The 13,116-nt window shown below is 46.8% G+C and overlaps 1 protein-coding gene across 1 annotated transcript in view; it reads left to right on the forward strand.

Annotated features, from left to right (window-relative positions):
• MYO7A (myosin VIIA) overlaps positions 1–13,116 on the forward strand; it is a 115,039-nt gene that overhangs the window by 49,229 nt on the left and 52,694 nt on the right. Inside the window, exons 4-7 of the mRNA XM_071766289.1 lie at positions 377–529; positions 3,454–3,471; positions 7,944–8,128; positions 9,991–10,112. Of these exons, the coding sequence (XP_071622390.1) occupies positions 377–529; positions 3,454–3,471; positions 7,944–8,128; positions 9,991–10,112 (478 nt within the window). The remainder of the gene's footprint in view (positions 1–376; positions 530–3,453; positions 3,472–7,943; positions 8,129–9,990; positions 10,113–13,116) is intronic.

The raw sequence follows: 13,116 nt of genomic DNA on the forward strand, positions 1-13,116 counted from the left end.
GAAAACATAGTTGAGTGGAGAACAAATCTGCTAAAACCACTCCTGATGTCCCGAATGCCCCTGCTGCTCTGGATGGTTCTCCTGCCAGAATGGGTTTTATCTTATGCCTCTTCCTGCTCCAGTAATTCAGATGTTTTCCTTCTTCTCCTAAGAATCATTCCATCAGTCACTGCCATGCCCCTGGAGTGGAAGCTGTGTGTTAGTGCTCTCCAGTGTATGTTCTTCCATCTGGTTTTTCTGTCTGGGATGGGCCATTTCTGTCTCCCATCCCATCCCATCCCATCTCGGGATGATCCCCATGGTCCCTTCCAACCTGACATTCTGTGATGATCCCACTCATGTGACGTGAGTTCCTCTCTCCTCTCTCTCTTCCCAGGAGCACTGGATTTCCCCACAGAATGCCAGCCACATCAAACCCATGCATCCCACCTCCATCCATGGAGTGGAGGACATGATCCGCCTGGGAGACCTGAATGAGGCAGGAATCCTCAGGAACCTCCTGATCCGCTACCGGGAGCACCTCATCTATGTGAGTGTCCTTCTCCACTTCTTCCTCTCCACTCCACCCCCTCCCTGCTCTCCTTAGCTCTGGGGAACCCACGTAGGGAACCCTGAAACATCAGGGTTCCTCCTTTCACTTGGACCCAAGTGCTGGAGGACTTTGGGGGTTGAACTAGATGGTTCTGAATGGTCCCATTCAGCCCAAACCATTCTGTGATTCTGCACTGGAAAGGAAACATGGCAGAGTTGATGGCTGCCCCAAGGGAAGACCCCATGAGTCAGGTAATGAGCAAAGTCTGTGGCACCTCCCTGTGTAAACCCTGGAGGAGTTTTTTCCTGTTTAAGCCCTGGAGAAGTTTTGGAGCCATGAATTGACACTGCACACACAGTAAGCAGTGCAGCCCAGCTCACATGCGTGCTGCATCCTAAAGCAAAAGCCTTGGGCATGTTGGATGTGGCCCTTCCCCCCCTGAACCATTAACCCAAGGGTCACAAGAATTGCTGGAGGTGCAAGGGGTGAAAAAAGGATGGGGAGGTTCATGCATGAATTGGGAAAAATGAAGTGAGCAGCTCCTAGAACAGCTCTGAGGTACCTTCCCCATCTTATGTTTTTGGCTTGTTAGCTCTGGGTTGCCTGGGATCCTGAGAGATGATATTTGGGGACAGCAGTGTCCTTCCTTAGGTCAGCTCAGTCACATCATGCCCAGTGGACCCAATGCAGTCTTGCCAGCCCAACAAAACAGTCAGAAACTGAGGGTTTTAGAGGGAGTCAGCCAGAGGGACATCTCTGTGATGTGACAGCATCATGCAGGCCACCTCGCCAGCAGGACAGGACTCAGCAGTCAGGTCTCTCTCTGCTGGTTTGATCCATGTGTTGTGGGTCCAGTACCCATTCTTGGGGCAGAAGTGAGTGTGTTTGCTGCTATCTAATGTTCTCAAACAGCCTATCCCATGGAAAATGTGGTGTTGCCCCCAAATCCTACGGTTTTCAGATACTCAGGTAAGTGCCTGCTGTGCCTCTGAAGGCCTTTTCAAAGCCAGCTGGCAATCTAATTTTTAAAAACCTCTAGGGACTACTGGATTTTCAAGTCAGAGGGGATTGCAGAACAGTCAGGCTTCCCAGATTGCATGAGCTAACAGACCATATCCAGGATTTTATCTATCAGGTCTGCCCATTCTGCTTGATGTTCAGTGCCTTTTGATAGGATGGCTCTTGGATTAGAGCTGGGCAGTGATGGAGAACACAGCACCCTATTACATAGGTTCTTCTCATGGCTGACAGCTCCCTGCCCCCAGTGCTGGGAGAGATCCATCTCTTCTTTTGGACACAAAGTTCAATCCCATGACTGTTGAAAGGGCCCCTGTAGCTCCCCAAAGCTTGGAGGAGAATAGAGACCCCCAGATTAATCTCTCACTCACTTATTTGTTGTGCATGCTGCCTAATTCCCCTGTGTTGTCTGTTTAAAGAAAAAAATTGACCAGAAAATTATTGACACATTAGATGGACTGAGTGACTCCTTGAAGCTCTCCTCAGGGAGCCACAGCCATTGATAATGATAAACTAGAAAAAGTCAGTAGCCCAAATTCATACTTGAGGTGGTGCCCCCATGCATACTAAGCACCCATGGATATCAAGAGAGCCAAGATGGCCTTTCAGGTGTACAAACATAGGTATCTGGTGGGTGAGGTGTTTGTAGAAGAGTTTGGATTGGAGGGAAAGTTCAGCTTGGAGGTCTACAGCCCAACCTCCTCCAGCTCAGAGCATCTCCATCTCCAGGGTTGTGGTACCCTGGTGGATATTTAAATCCAAGCAACCTGAATTTCACCCATGAAGTGCAGCTAGCAAAGAATGTCTGGCTGATTGGTTCATTCAGGGAATGTGCATTTTATCCATTGAGCTTTGCCCCTTGTTCCCAAGCCGTGGTGCCAAAGGGATTCCCACAGCTCTCTTTTGCTCTCTGAAAAAGTTGGGATCATGCTGTGTTGTCACCATGTCTCTCCTGTGTCATCAGCCAAGCTCCTGGTGCCTCACTAAGTGAACAGAAGCCCTCAGATAAGATCTCAGGTGGGCAATATCAGGTTGCCTGTGAATACACCCAGCTCCTTCAGGAATGCTCTGCTTCTGAGCTCCCTCACCAAGCACTTCACAGGCATCCAGGGAGATTATGAACACAAAGGAGCACTGGGCAGAGGGTTGTTTGGCAGCATTGTGCTAATCAGGGCTAATGCAAAGGGCAGCTTCTAACCTGGAGGAGAAGGTGGGTGGAGATTTGGGCTGAGATGACTCAGCAGCCATGTGGTTTCACTACAAGTTCTTCTGGTTTGATGGTGACATTGTGACAGTGCCATGTGTCCTGCAGAGCTGCTGCGTGAGGGATGCTCACAGCCCTCAAAGGGACCTTCGAGGTTATTGTGACTGGATTGCTTCACACCACTAATGGCCTTGGAGTATCAGGATCCTGAGCCCAGCACAGCAATTAGTGCAATCTCAAAATCAGAATGACAACCTCAAAATGACATAGGGCTCATAGCTTGATAGAGAGGAAACCACCTCTGGCTACACATGTGTTGTTGGAGGTTGAGGAACCCAACTTTAGAGCTCATCTTTTAAGGGTGGTGGCACTAGGAGGAGTAGATTTCTATCAAATGTGGTAAATATTGATGGCAGTTTTGCAAAGCCAAGGTCTTGTGTGGATGCCATGTGGGCAGGGGACACCCAATGCCCTGAGGGGTTCTTACAGTGGTTTAATTTACACTGTTTTAAAGAGGGGGAAGCTCAGTGAGGCTTTACCTTCACCTACAGAATTTCCAAACCTGCTGAGGAAAGGGTGACTTTTCCAATGGGACTTGAGCCCCTCATTTCCCCATCTTCTTGGCTTTGTGGAGTGTTTAAATCTGCTCTAATGAACTGTAATTTTCCTTTCTCTCCTCCCTCACCTTTTTACTCCTAAGACCAACTGCGGTGGGAGGGTAAGTACGAGTCCTGGTGCTGTCATTTGCTGTCACACCCTCCACCAGATCACTCCTTTCTGTTCACCATTGCAGCATTCTCATTTCTTTTGCACCACCCTTGCTGCTGCTGCTTCATAAATGCACTGAGAACATCATCTCCTTGGCTGCAGAGCTTGACCCTCATGATGAAATCGTGACATTTTTCCCAGAGCAGGAAAGTCCCGAGCCTGCAAAATTGGTTAAAGCCATAAGAGGTTCTCAGTCCTGACCTCAGCTTGAAGGAAAGGAAAAGGAAAAGGAGAAACACTCCAGCAAGAGTGTTTTAAGTCTTTTAAGTGAGTCAAGGTTATTTTGACAACACACTCCCACTAGTGTAGAACTACAAATTGACATGGAGGAGACAAGAATTTTTCCATAGTCCCTTCCTTCCTTGCCTGCTTTTGAAGTCAGATTCCAGACAGATTTTAAACTGGGTGTTTTGAAATCTAAACATCAAAGTATCAGGTTTCAATCACCTATATTATTTCTACCTGTGGACAAAATAAATGTAAGGATTCAGTTAAATCGTGTAATTTAAGACATTGCTTAAATTATCCTGTTAAAAAATAGAGAAGAAGAGCAATAGACACAAAAGCTCCTTCCTGCATTCTGCCTTTTGGAAAATGGAATATATCACCATTAAACTGCTGTACAAATATACATTTTCATTTAAACTTCCTCATACTGCAGTAGCCAATAAAATCTTAGACCGTGCCAAATTCTTGCTGTATGACCTCTGTGGTGTGAAGTACCAATTGGAAGTTTTAAGTGCAAGCAAACAGGAAAACTATGGAACTGTACATATGTAGACATATATATGTGCATCCATACACACACGTGTGTGTGTACACATTATATAACTATAATTTCTCAAGTCTTTCTTGGAGTTTGGATTGCCAGGAAGCTGAAGAGGAGCCAGCAGTGTGCCCAGGTGGCCAAGAAGGCCAATGGCATCCTGGCCTGGATCAGGAACAGCGTGGCCAGCAGGTCCAGGGAAGGGATTCTGCCCCTGTGCTCAGCTCTGGGGAGGCCACAGCTTGAGTCCTGTGTCCAGTTCTGGGCCCCTCAGCTCAGGAAGGAGATTGAGGTGCTGGAGCAGGTCCAAAGGAGGCAACTGGGCTGGTGAAGGGATCCAGCACAGATCCTGTGAGGAGAGGCTGAGGGAGCTGGGGGTGTTGAGGCTGGAGAAGAGGAGGCTCAGGGGAGACCTCATCACTCTCTCCAACTCCCTGAAAGGAGGTTGGAGCCAGGGGGGGGTTGGGCTCTTTTCCCAGGCAACTCTCAGCAAGACAAGAGGCCATGGTCTCAAGTTGTGCCAGGGGAGGTTTAGGTTGGACATTAGAAAGAATTTCTTGATGGAGAGGGGGATCAGGCATTGGAATGGGCTGCCCAGGGAAGGGGTGGATTCTCCATCCCTGGAGATATTTAAAAAGAGACTGGACATGGCAGTCAGTGCCATGGGCTGGGAACTGCAGCAGTAGTGGATCAAGGGTTGGACTTGATGATCTCTGAGGTCCCTTCCAACCCAGCCAATTCTATGATTCTATGATTCTTGCTGGTGAACTACTACTCAGCTCAGGAAAAAATAAAAAAGACCTAACAGCAGTATATATGGATAGCAGTGACTGCCTGCAAGTGCACAGTAGGACCAAATAATATTTAATAACACAGTAATCAACACATTTTCAAACCAAAGGAAAAAAAAAAGTTTATAAATGTGAAACCATAAATGTGAACCGATTTCCAAATTATTGTTGCCTGTGGTTTGGCTTGCATGCAGTGAGAGAAACTACGCTGAGTAGTAAGAGCATTGGTGGGGAGTTTGGACCTGGGAGAAAGGGTGAATCTCTTTATTTGGAGGCAAAAGAAATGCCTGCTGCTGCTCCTTAAGGGCTGCCAAAACCCAGTAGTGTTTGGTAGAGCTTTAACCCCATAAAAATCCAGATGAAGTCAGCCACAGTGTTCTGGGTAGTGAGGGAAGCAGGAATCCTCAGGAGGGATTTCTTTGAGAGTAATTAAAATATAGGTCATGCAGGCAGTAAGGAATTTGTAAGGAGATGGAGCTGGGGTGCTCATAGATGGCAGAGCCCCTGCCTGTTGGTAACACTTCATTTGCCCAAGGCAGGAGGGTTTTGCCTTCACCCAGCAACAAAATCCAGAGAGAGAATATTTCCTTGGAGGTGCCCTTTGGCCCCTCCATCAACCAAGTGGGCAAAGGTTTGCACGGTGTTGTCTGGGAGAACTGGGCAAATTGGGAGTGTTTATCAACTAGGGATGAGCTACAAAAACAAGCAAGAGTACAAGAGTTCGTGCTGACCAAGTGTTCTGTGGATCACAGGGGAAGGGAGAGAATCCAGAAAACATTCCTGCAACTAATGGTTAACTCCTTTGAAAGTCTTGCTGGCTGCTTTTGGGTTTTGGTGGGGTTTTTTTTGGTTGTTGTTTTTTTTGAGAAGAGAGTCAAGGAAAATTAGAAATGTTCCTAAAGTTTATCTGGTAATAAATTATACAAAGGAAAGCTGTCTTTCAAGCATCTCACCCAAGACTGGAAGGAGACTTGGGGTTCATTTGGGATCTTGGTGACCTAATCCCATTCAGAAGTTGAGCTCTGAGCACTAAGCTTACCTGCTCTGTCCTTGCTGAAGGCTGCTCTGGGACTTCTCTGCTCCCTTATTTCAATGCCTGCTTCTACAACCAGTTTAACTGATTTCACAGCCAGTTTCCACCCTTTGAATTTCTGATGACTTTGTTCTTGAGCTTAAAGAGCTTTTTTTTTTGCCTTTACTGGCATGTAACCCCCTCTGACAGGGAGGGCTTTTGTGTCCTTTCTCAGTTACCAGTGTAAATTCAAACCTCACCTGGGACTGGCCAGAAAGTTGCTCTCTGGTATCAGCTATGAGTCTGGACAGTGAGGAGTCCCTCAGGGATTTCAGTATCCCTATTATGGGACACAATTGCCACCTACTGGCTGCCTTTCAGGAAGCCTGAGCTGGTGGCAAGTGTTGCCCACATGGTGGCAAATTGTCATCTCATTCCCCCCATGCCATGTCCAGCATGACTGAGGGATACTGGATAGGAAAAACTCAACCTGAGGATGCAAACTCATGTCTCCAAGTCTCCCTTTCCACTGCTTTTCCCAGCAGTGGAAATTATTTTGCTGCCTTCAGAAACAAGGAACTGCTCAGAATTGTTTTATTCATCAACCATTTTGCAGGATACACAAGAAGAGGAGGAGCCAGCAGAGCAGGGAGAGGATGCTCCCAAGCATCCTTGCCTGTGCCACTTTGCTGCTTCCCACTGATGGCTTATTGTGGGGTTTAGGCTATGGAGAAAACAAACAAAAAAAAAACCCACAAAACAATTATTTTTACATCTAGATTTTTGCTGCATAGAATCTCTGCAGCAGTGGGGGCACTTTCACAGCTGGTCCCACCAGGAAAGAAAGGTGAGATTAATCTGGTAACTTTAACTTCCAAAAAATAACTTAAGAGAAGGCAACTTGGTTCCTTTAAAGTCATAGAGGGGAAGCATCCTCCATCTCATGCCCCTTGGTTAGCCCAAGCTGGAGCCACTTTTAGGCAGCTGAAGTAGGGGAAGGAGATCTTTACTCTCTGCCTTGAGCTGGGGATGTGGCCAAGCCTCTAACCTCAGATCTGCATCTGAGCAAGGTGACAAAGTCTGAGAGTCCTTTGGGGAGATGCTGGAGAGAAGCAGCTCCTGGAAGGGCAGAAATGAAAGAGCAAGACACCACAAAGGGTTTTGCTGCCCAAGACCCAGGAGAGATTTACTCATTGGAGGGATGGACAAAAAACCATTTCCCCAAATTACTCAGAAACAGCTGGGGACTATGTCAGGACTTTGAGAGCCAGATCCACATGCACAGGACAAGGTTTAAATTGTGGAGAAGTTTGGTTTGGAAGAAGTGGTGGAGAAGAATGTGTTGCAGAGGGAGGCTGAGCAGCTCTGCTGGGGAGATTTAAAAACAGGTTAAAGAGAGAGCTGTCAGGGATAGTTTGGAACCAGCTGGTCCTGCTTGGAGGTTTGGCAATGGTCTCCAGGTCCCTTTCATTTTTAGTTTCTCATCATTTGTGCAATGCAGTAAATATGTGCAGGCATGTGCTGGCTCTGGCATATATATATATATATATATTTTTTTTTTTTTTTCAAATATGAGCTTAATTTGAAACTGTGAATCTTAACCAAGGAGCATCCAACATATGACTTTATGGTGCATGAGTTGGGCTGAGTACAAACTGCTACAGCTTGTTTGGGACATTTGTTCCAATTTTGCTCCATGCTCCACCATTCAAGCATCTTTGACTTAAACATCATCTTCCATCCAGCTTTTGACAGAGCTTAATTCTTCTGGCCTCCATGCTCCATGCAAGCTCCTAGAAGTCTCCCAGCCACATCTCACTGTCCTCATAAACCTTCTTGTGTTTCTCCTCCAGACATACACGGGTTCAATACTGGTGGCAGTAAACCCATACCAGCTCCTGCCTATCTACTCACCCGAGCAGATACGCCTCTACACCAACAAAAAGATTGGTGAGATGCCACCACACATCTTTGCAATTGCTGACAACTGCTACTTCAACATGCAACGCAACAACAAGGACCAGTGCTGCATCATCAGGTGAGATGGGGGATTCCCAGATGGGCCATGGCCTCAAACCAGAAGCTCAACCTGCACTGGGGTTGTTAGGGGATAACTTATCAAAGAAAATCAGGAATTTGCATGATCTATTAGATCTTTTTCTGTTTGGGGTAAAGATGCTTTCAGGGCATCACCTGTCTCCAAGGCACAGCTGACTGGGACTGGACAGACCATGCAATAATTGTTACCTTGCAGGGTAAAGCATCACAGGGGAGAGTCAAGGTCAGGAGTGATGCAGTCTCCCAGGGAGCAGCCAACCAATGGATTTTTGCAGCCCAGAAATCCAACTGTATCCTGAGCTGCATCCAAAGCAATGTGGCCAGCAGGTCAAGGGAGGGGATTCTCCCCCTCTGCTCTGCTCCTGTGAGACCCCCCCTGCAGTGCTGGGTTCAGTTCTGGGGGTCCTAGCATAGGATGGACATGGAGCTGTTGGAGTGAGTCCAGAGGAAGCCCAAAAAGATTATCAGAGGGTTGGACCAACTCTCCTATGAGGACAGGCTGAGAGAGTTGGGGTTGTTCAGCCTGGAGAAGGCTGCAGGGAGACCTGGGAGCACCTTCCAATAGCTGGAGGGGCTACAGGAAAGCTGGGGAGGGACTTATTACAAAGGCAGGGAGTGATAGGGTGAGGAGGAATGCTTTCAAACTAGAAATTTAGAGATTTAGATGAAATATGGGGAAGAAATTCTTTCCTGTGAGGCTAGTGATACACTGGCCCAGGTTGCCCAGAGAGCTGTGGCTGTCCCCTCCTTGGAAGTGTCTCAGGCCAGGCTGGATGGGGCTTGGAGCAACCTGGGCTGGTGGGAGGGGTCCCTGCCCATGTCAGGGGGGTTGGAACTGGATGATCTTTAAGGTCCCTTCCAACCCCAACCACTCTGTGATCCAACCTTGAGAAGTGAAGCAATTTGGCCACAGGTCTGTGTCCCTGGTGCTCTTTTATTTAACACCAGAAAGGTTCACTTCAATCACTTTTCCTCTCTCCCCCTTGGACCAGCCAGGACTCACACCAAGGGATTTCTGCCCAGCCCTTCCTCTCGTGGCATCATGTGCTGAGTGTGGTACCTACACCAGAACTGACCCCATCCATGTGGCAGCCTTGCCCTGTGTGTCAGGGTGACAGGGTCAGGGCTTGAAGTGACAGATGAACAGGAGTCAGTGTTTGGTGCAGAGAAAGCTTTGAGGAGTCCCTCTTGCTTCCTGTCCCATGATCTTCTCCTGTCTGCCCCTCATCTGGACAGGTTTAGGGGACCTGTGAAAAATGCCTGACACTAAAAGCCAATATTTCACACACTGTCAGCCTTCTCATGCATTTTGGCAGCTCAAGACTGACCACAAAGTTGGTCCATGGGACCAGACAGTCCAGGTCTGAAAATGCTTCTTGACCTTCTTAGTGCTGGTTGAATGATGGCATTTGCTGGAGTGACCCAAACCCAAGCAACAGCATGGACCAAATGGACCTTAAAACCCAATCTGGATCTTGGCTGGAATTTGTCTGCTATGGTATCCTAACATTTCCCCTACAACCAGCCCATAGGACACTGGAAGTAACAGTATAGACCAAAAGTAACAGTATAGACCAAAAGTAACAGTATGGACCAAAAGTAACAGCATGGACCAAATGGACCTTAAAAACCAATTTGGATTTTGGCTGGAATTTGTCTTCTATGGTATCCCCACCATTTCCCCTACAACCAGCCCATGGGACACCAAAAACCCATCCTTAGTGGCCTCATCCTACTTGTGCTGAGAGAAGAGGCACAGGGACATCACCCCTTGAAGACAGAGAGGGTGACAGGGATGCAGCAGGGGGGGGTTTCTGACCTCAATTCCTTTTGTCTTTGCAGTGGTGAATCTGGGGCAGGGAAGACAGAAAGCACAAAACTGATTCTGCAGTTCCTGGCAGCCATCAGTGGTCAGCACTCCTGGATTGAGCAGCAGGTCCTGGAGGCAAATCCCATCTTGGAAGGTGAGGCCTCAGATGACGGAGCCTTTTTTGAATTTTTTTTTTCTTCTTTTTTTTTTTTTTTTTTTTTTTTTTTTCCTAAAAACACCCACAGCTAACAAACAAACAAAAAAAACCCACAGATTCAGGAAACACAAAATATGGCCAAATATACATGACTTTTGTTGGCTTTTAAGTTTCAAAAAGTAACAAAATTTTTTTAAAAATCAAAAGCAAAGATGTAAGCATTTGTTTAACAGCATATGCAGCTTTACAGAATTTGTTTTTCACAAAATAAATATTCCATTATTCGGGCTCTCTAACTTTCCATTAATGTTTTTATAGCAATTGTTTAAAGAGAAACATTTCAGCTGACCTGAATTTTTTTAAATTCTTTTATTCAAGTAAAATTGAAAAATGTGAGGCTCTTCCCACTAAAATCAGTACTTTTCCTCCCCAAAAATTTCAGAATTTCAGAAACTGAACTTTAGCTAATTCTCTGGGATTTAAAAAATACTGATCACCAAATACATTAAGGTCTTTGGAAAAAATCCCAGCACCTCTCCCTGTGCTGTATTTATAACCATATGCAGAGCACAAATATTTTGTAAGTTATTCATTCAACCTATTAATTTTTTGTTTTATTGGACCATAACTGTAAATATCCTGTTCTTTGCTGGTGTAAGCAGAACATAAGATTAATTTGACCAGAGCTTTACAGACTTGTTCTGGCAGTACCCAACAACAAACCCAAGCTTTTGCATCCAAAATCAGTGAATGGCAGCAGAATGCAGGGAAAAAGAAAAAAGAAATAAAGGGAGTTTTAGAAAGAACCAGGTAAAGAGAATTGCCTCGTTGGTTTTAATGGGCTCATTGGCAGCTGTTGCTGTAATCAGCCCCACTGCTTTAATTGGATGTCTGTAAATGAAATGGGTGGATATAAATTAAAAATAAATTAAACAGGACCTGACCCTCTGGCCCTGGTGTGATGCCAGATGGGCCTCTTACACTTATGCAGAAAAATGGTGTTTTTCTTAAAGAATAACCTTATTCTTACCTCCCCTGATACATAGAGGAGTTTTTTGCTTGGTAAATAGGCACCTAGGAGAGAGTCCAGAGAAGGGCCAGAGGATGATCAGAGGACTGAAGGACCTAACATATGGGGAAAAGCTGAGATAACTGGGTTTGTTCAGCCTTGAGAAGAGAAGAAACAGAGGAGACCTCATTACCATGTACCACTACACAAGTGTGGCTACCAAGAAGATGGAAAGTCCCTTTTTACAAGGAGTAAAAAAAGGAAAAGGCAAGGGGTAACTGGTGCAAGTTACTTCTGGGGACATTCCAATTGGACTCCAGAAGAAAATTTTTCATCCTGAGAACAATGAGACATTGGAATAATCTCCCAAGGGAAGTGGTGGATTCCTCTACACTGAATAGTTTTAAGACTCAGCCTGGCAGCATGCTGGGTCACCTCATTTAAACTATATTTTTACCTAAAAGGGTTGGACTAGATGATCCTGGAGATCCCTTCCAACCTGGCATTCTTTGGTTCTGTGATTCTGTGAACAGAAATAGGCATCTCCTAACTGCTTCCCAAGAAAAATGTTAGCAGAGGAGATGGAAATATCCCTGACTCTGCTCTGTTGGAGTTTCCTCCAGCTGGGGCATGAAGGTACATCAAGGCTTGGAGGGCACCACAGGTGTAAAGCAGCCTGGTGCATGGCAGGGAACGTGTTCATCATCACTTCTAGGATTGAAGAGAACAAAGATTCTGTGTTTCAAATGCATCCCCACCACCCACCAGTGATCCTGGAGTCAGGGCATGCTGGTCAGGGCACTCGTGGCAGTGGTCCTCACCCACACAGGGGACAGACCTGGGTACCTTTCTCTGGTTTTGCAGGGTGAAGTCTCCCTCTGGAGGCTGACTTAATCCCTTTGTATTTCCCTAAAAGATGAGCCTTTGCCCTTCCCCCTTCTGTCACCAAATCACTCCCCAGGAGCTCTGGCATTTCACCTCACACCCTGCAGCATCCTCCTTACAGCCTTGCTCAACCTTCTTGTGTTTCAGCAGCTGCTGCCAAATCCTGTCCGTGTTCCTTGGATGAGGTCACCCCATTCCCATGTTTCCTCCTCTGCGCTTCCCTCTACATTTCCAAGGACAGAAATCTCTGATATATCCTGATTCCCCACCCTTCGATGAAATTGAGCCAGCCAGACTTGAGGGAAATGTCTGGGAGCTGCTTTTTCACCTCTCAGCCTCACTCCTTGCAATTATTATTTTAAACCTAACTGTGTCTTGAGCTGTATGACCAGCAGCATGGCCAGCAGGCTGAGAGAGAGGATTCTTCCCCTTTACCCCACTCTGGTGTGACCTCCCTGCAGTGCTGGGTCCAGTTCTGGAGCCCCAAACACAAGAAGGACATGGAGCTGTTGGAGTGAGTCCAGTTCCATCAGTGAAGATGAACATCTTCATCAGGAAGATGCTCAGAGGGTGGAAGCAGCTCTGCTCTGGAGCCAGGCTGAGAGTTGTTCAGCATGACCTGAACACACAGAGCTGTAAATGCATTTTTGCTCCTGGCCCTCTTGGCAGGGTGACTGCATGTTCTGACTGCTGGATGCCTTCCCTGACTGCTCACAGAGGCTGTCTGCTTTTCTACAAGGAGCAAATCTGGTGTATTTTACAGATTTTGATCCTGGGCCATTGTTGGTTGATGAAAAGCTGGACATGAGCTGGCAATGTGCAACCCAACCCTGTCCTGGGCTGCATCACCAGAATGGGACCAGCAAGTCAAAGGAGGGGATTCTCCCCCTCTGCTCCACTCTTGTGAGACCCCTCCTGCAGAGCTGGGTCCAGGAAGGACAGGGAGATGTTGGACCAAGTCCAGAGGAGGCCCCAAAGGTGCTCAGAGAGCTGGAGCAGCTCTGCTCTGGAGCCAGGCTGAGAGTTGGGGTTGTTCAGCCTGGAGAAGAGAAGGCTCCAGGGAGACCTTGGAGCATCTTCCAGTGCCTGAAGGGGCTACAGGAAAGC

This window comes from Heliangelus exortis, chromosome 1, assembly GCF_036169615.1.
Source record: "Heliangelus exortis chromosome 1, bHelExo1.hap1, whole genome shotgun sequence".
Lineage (NCBI taxonomy): Eukaryota > Metazoa > Chordata > Aves > Apodiformes > Trochilidae > Heliangelus > Heliangelus exortis.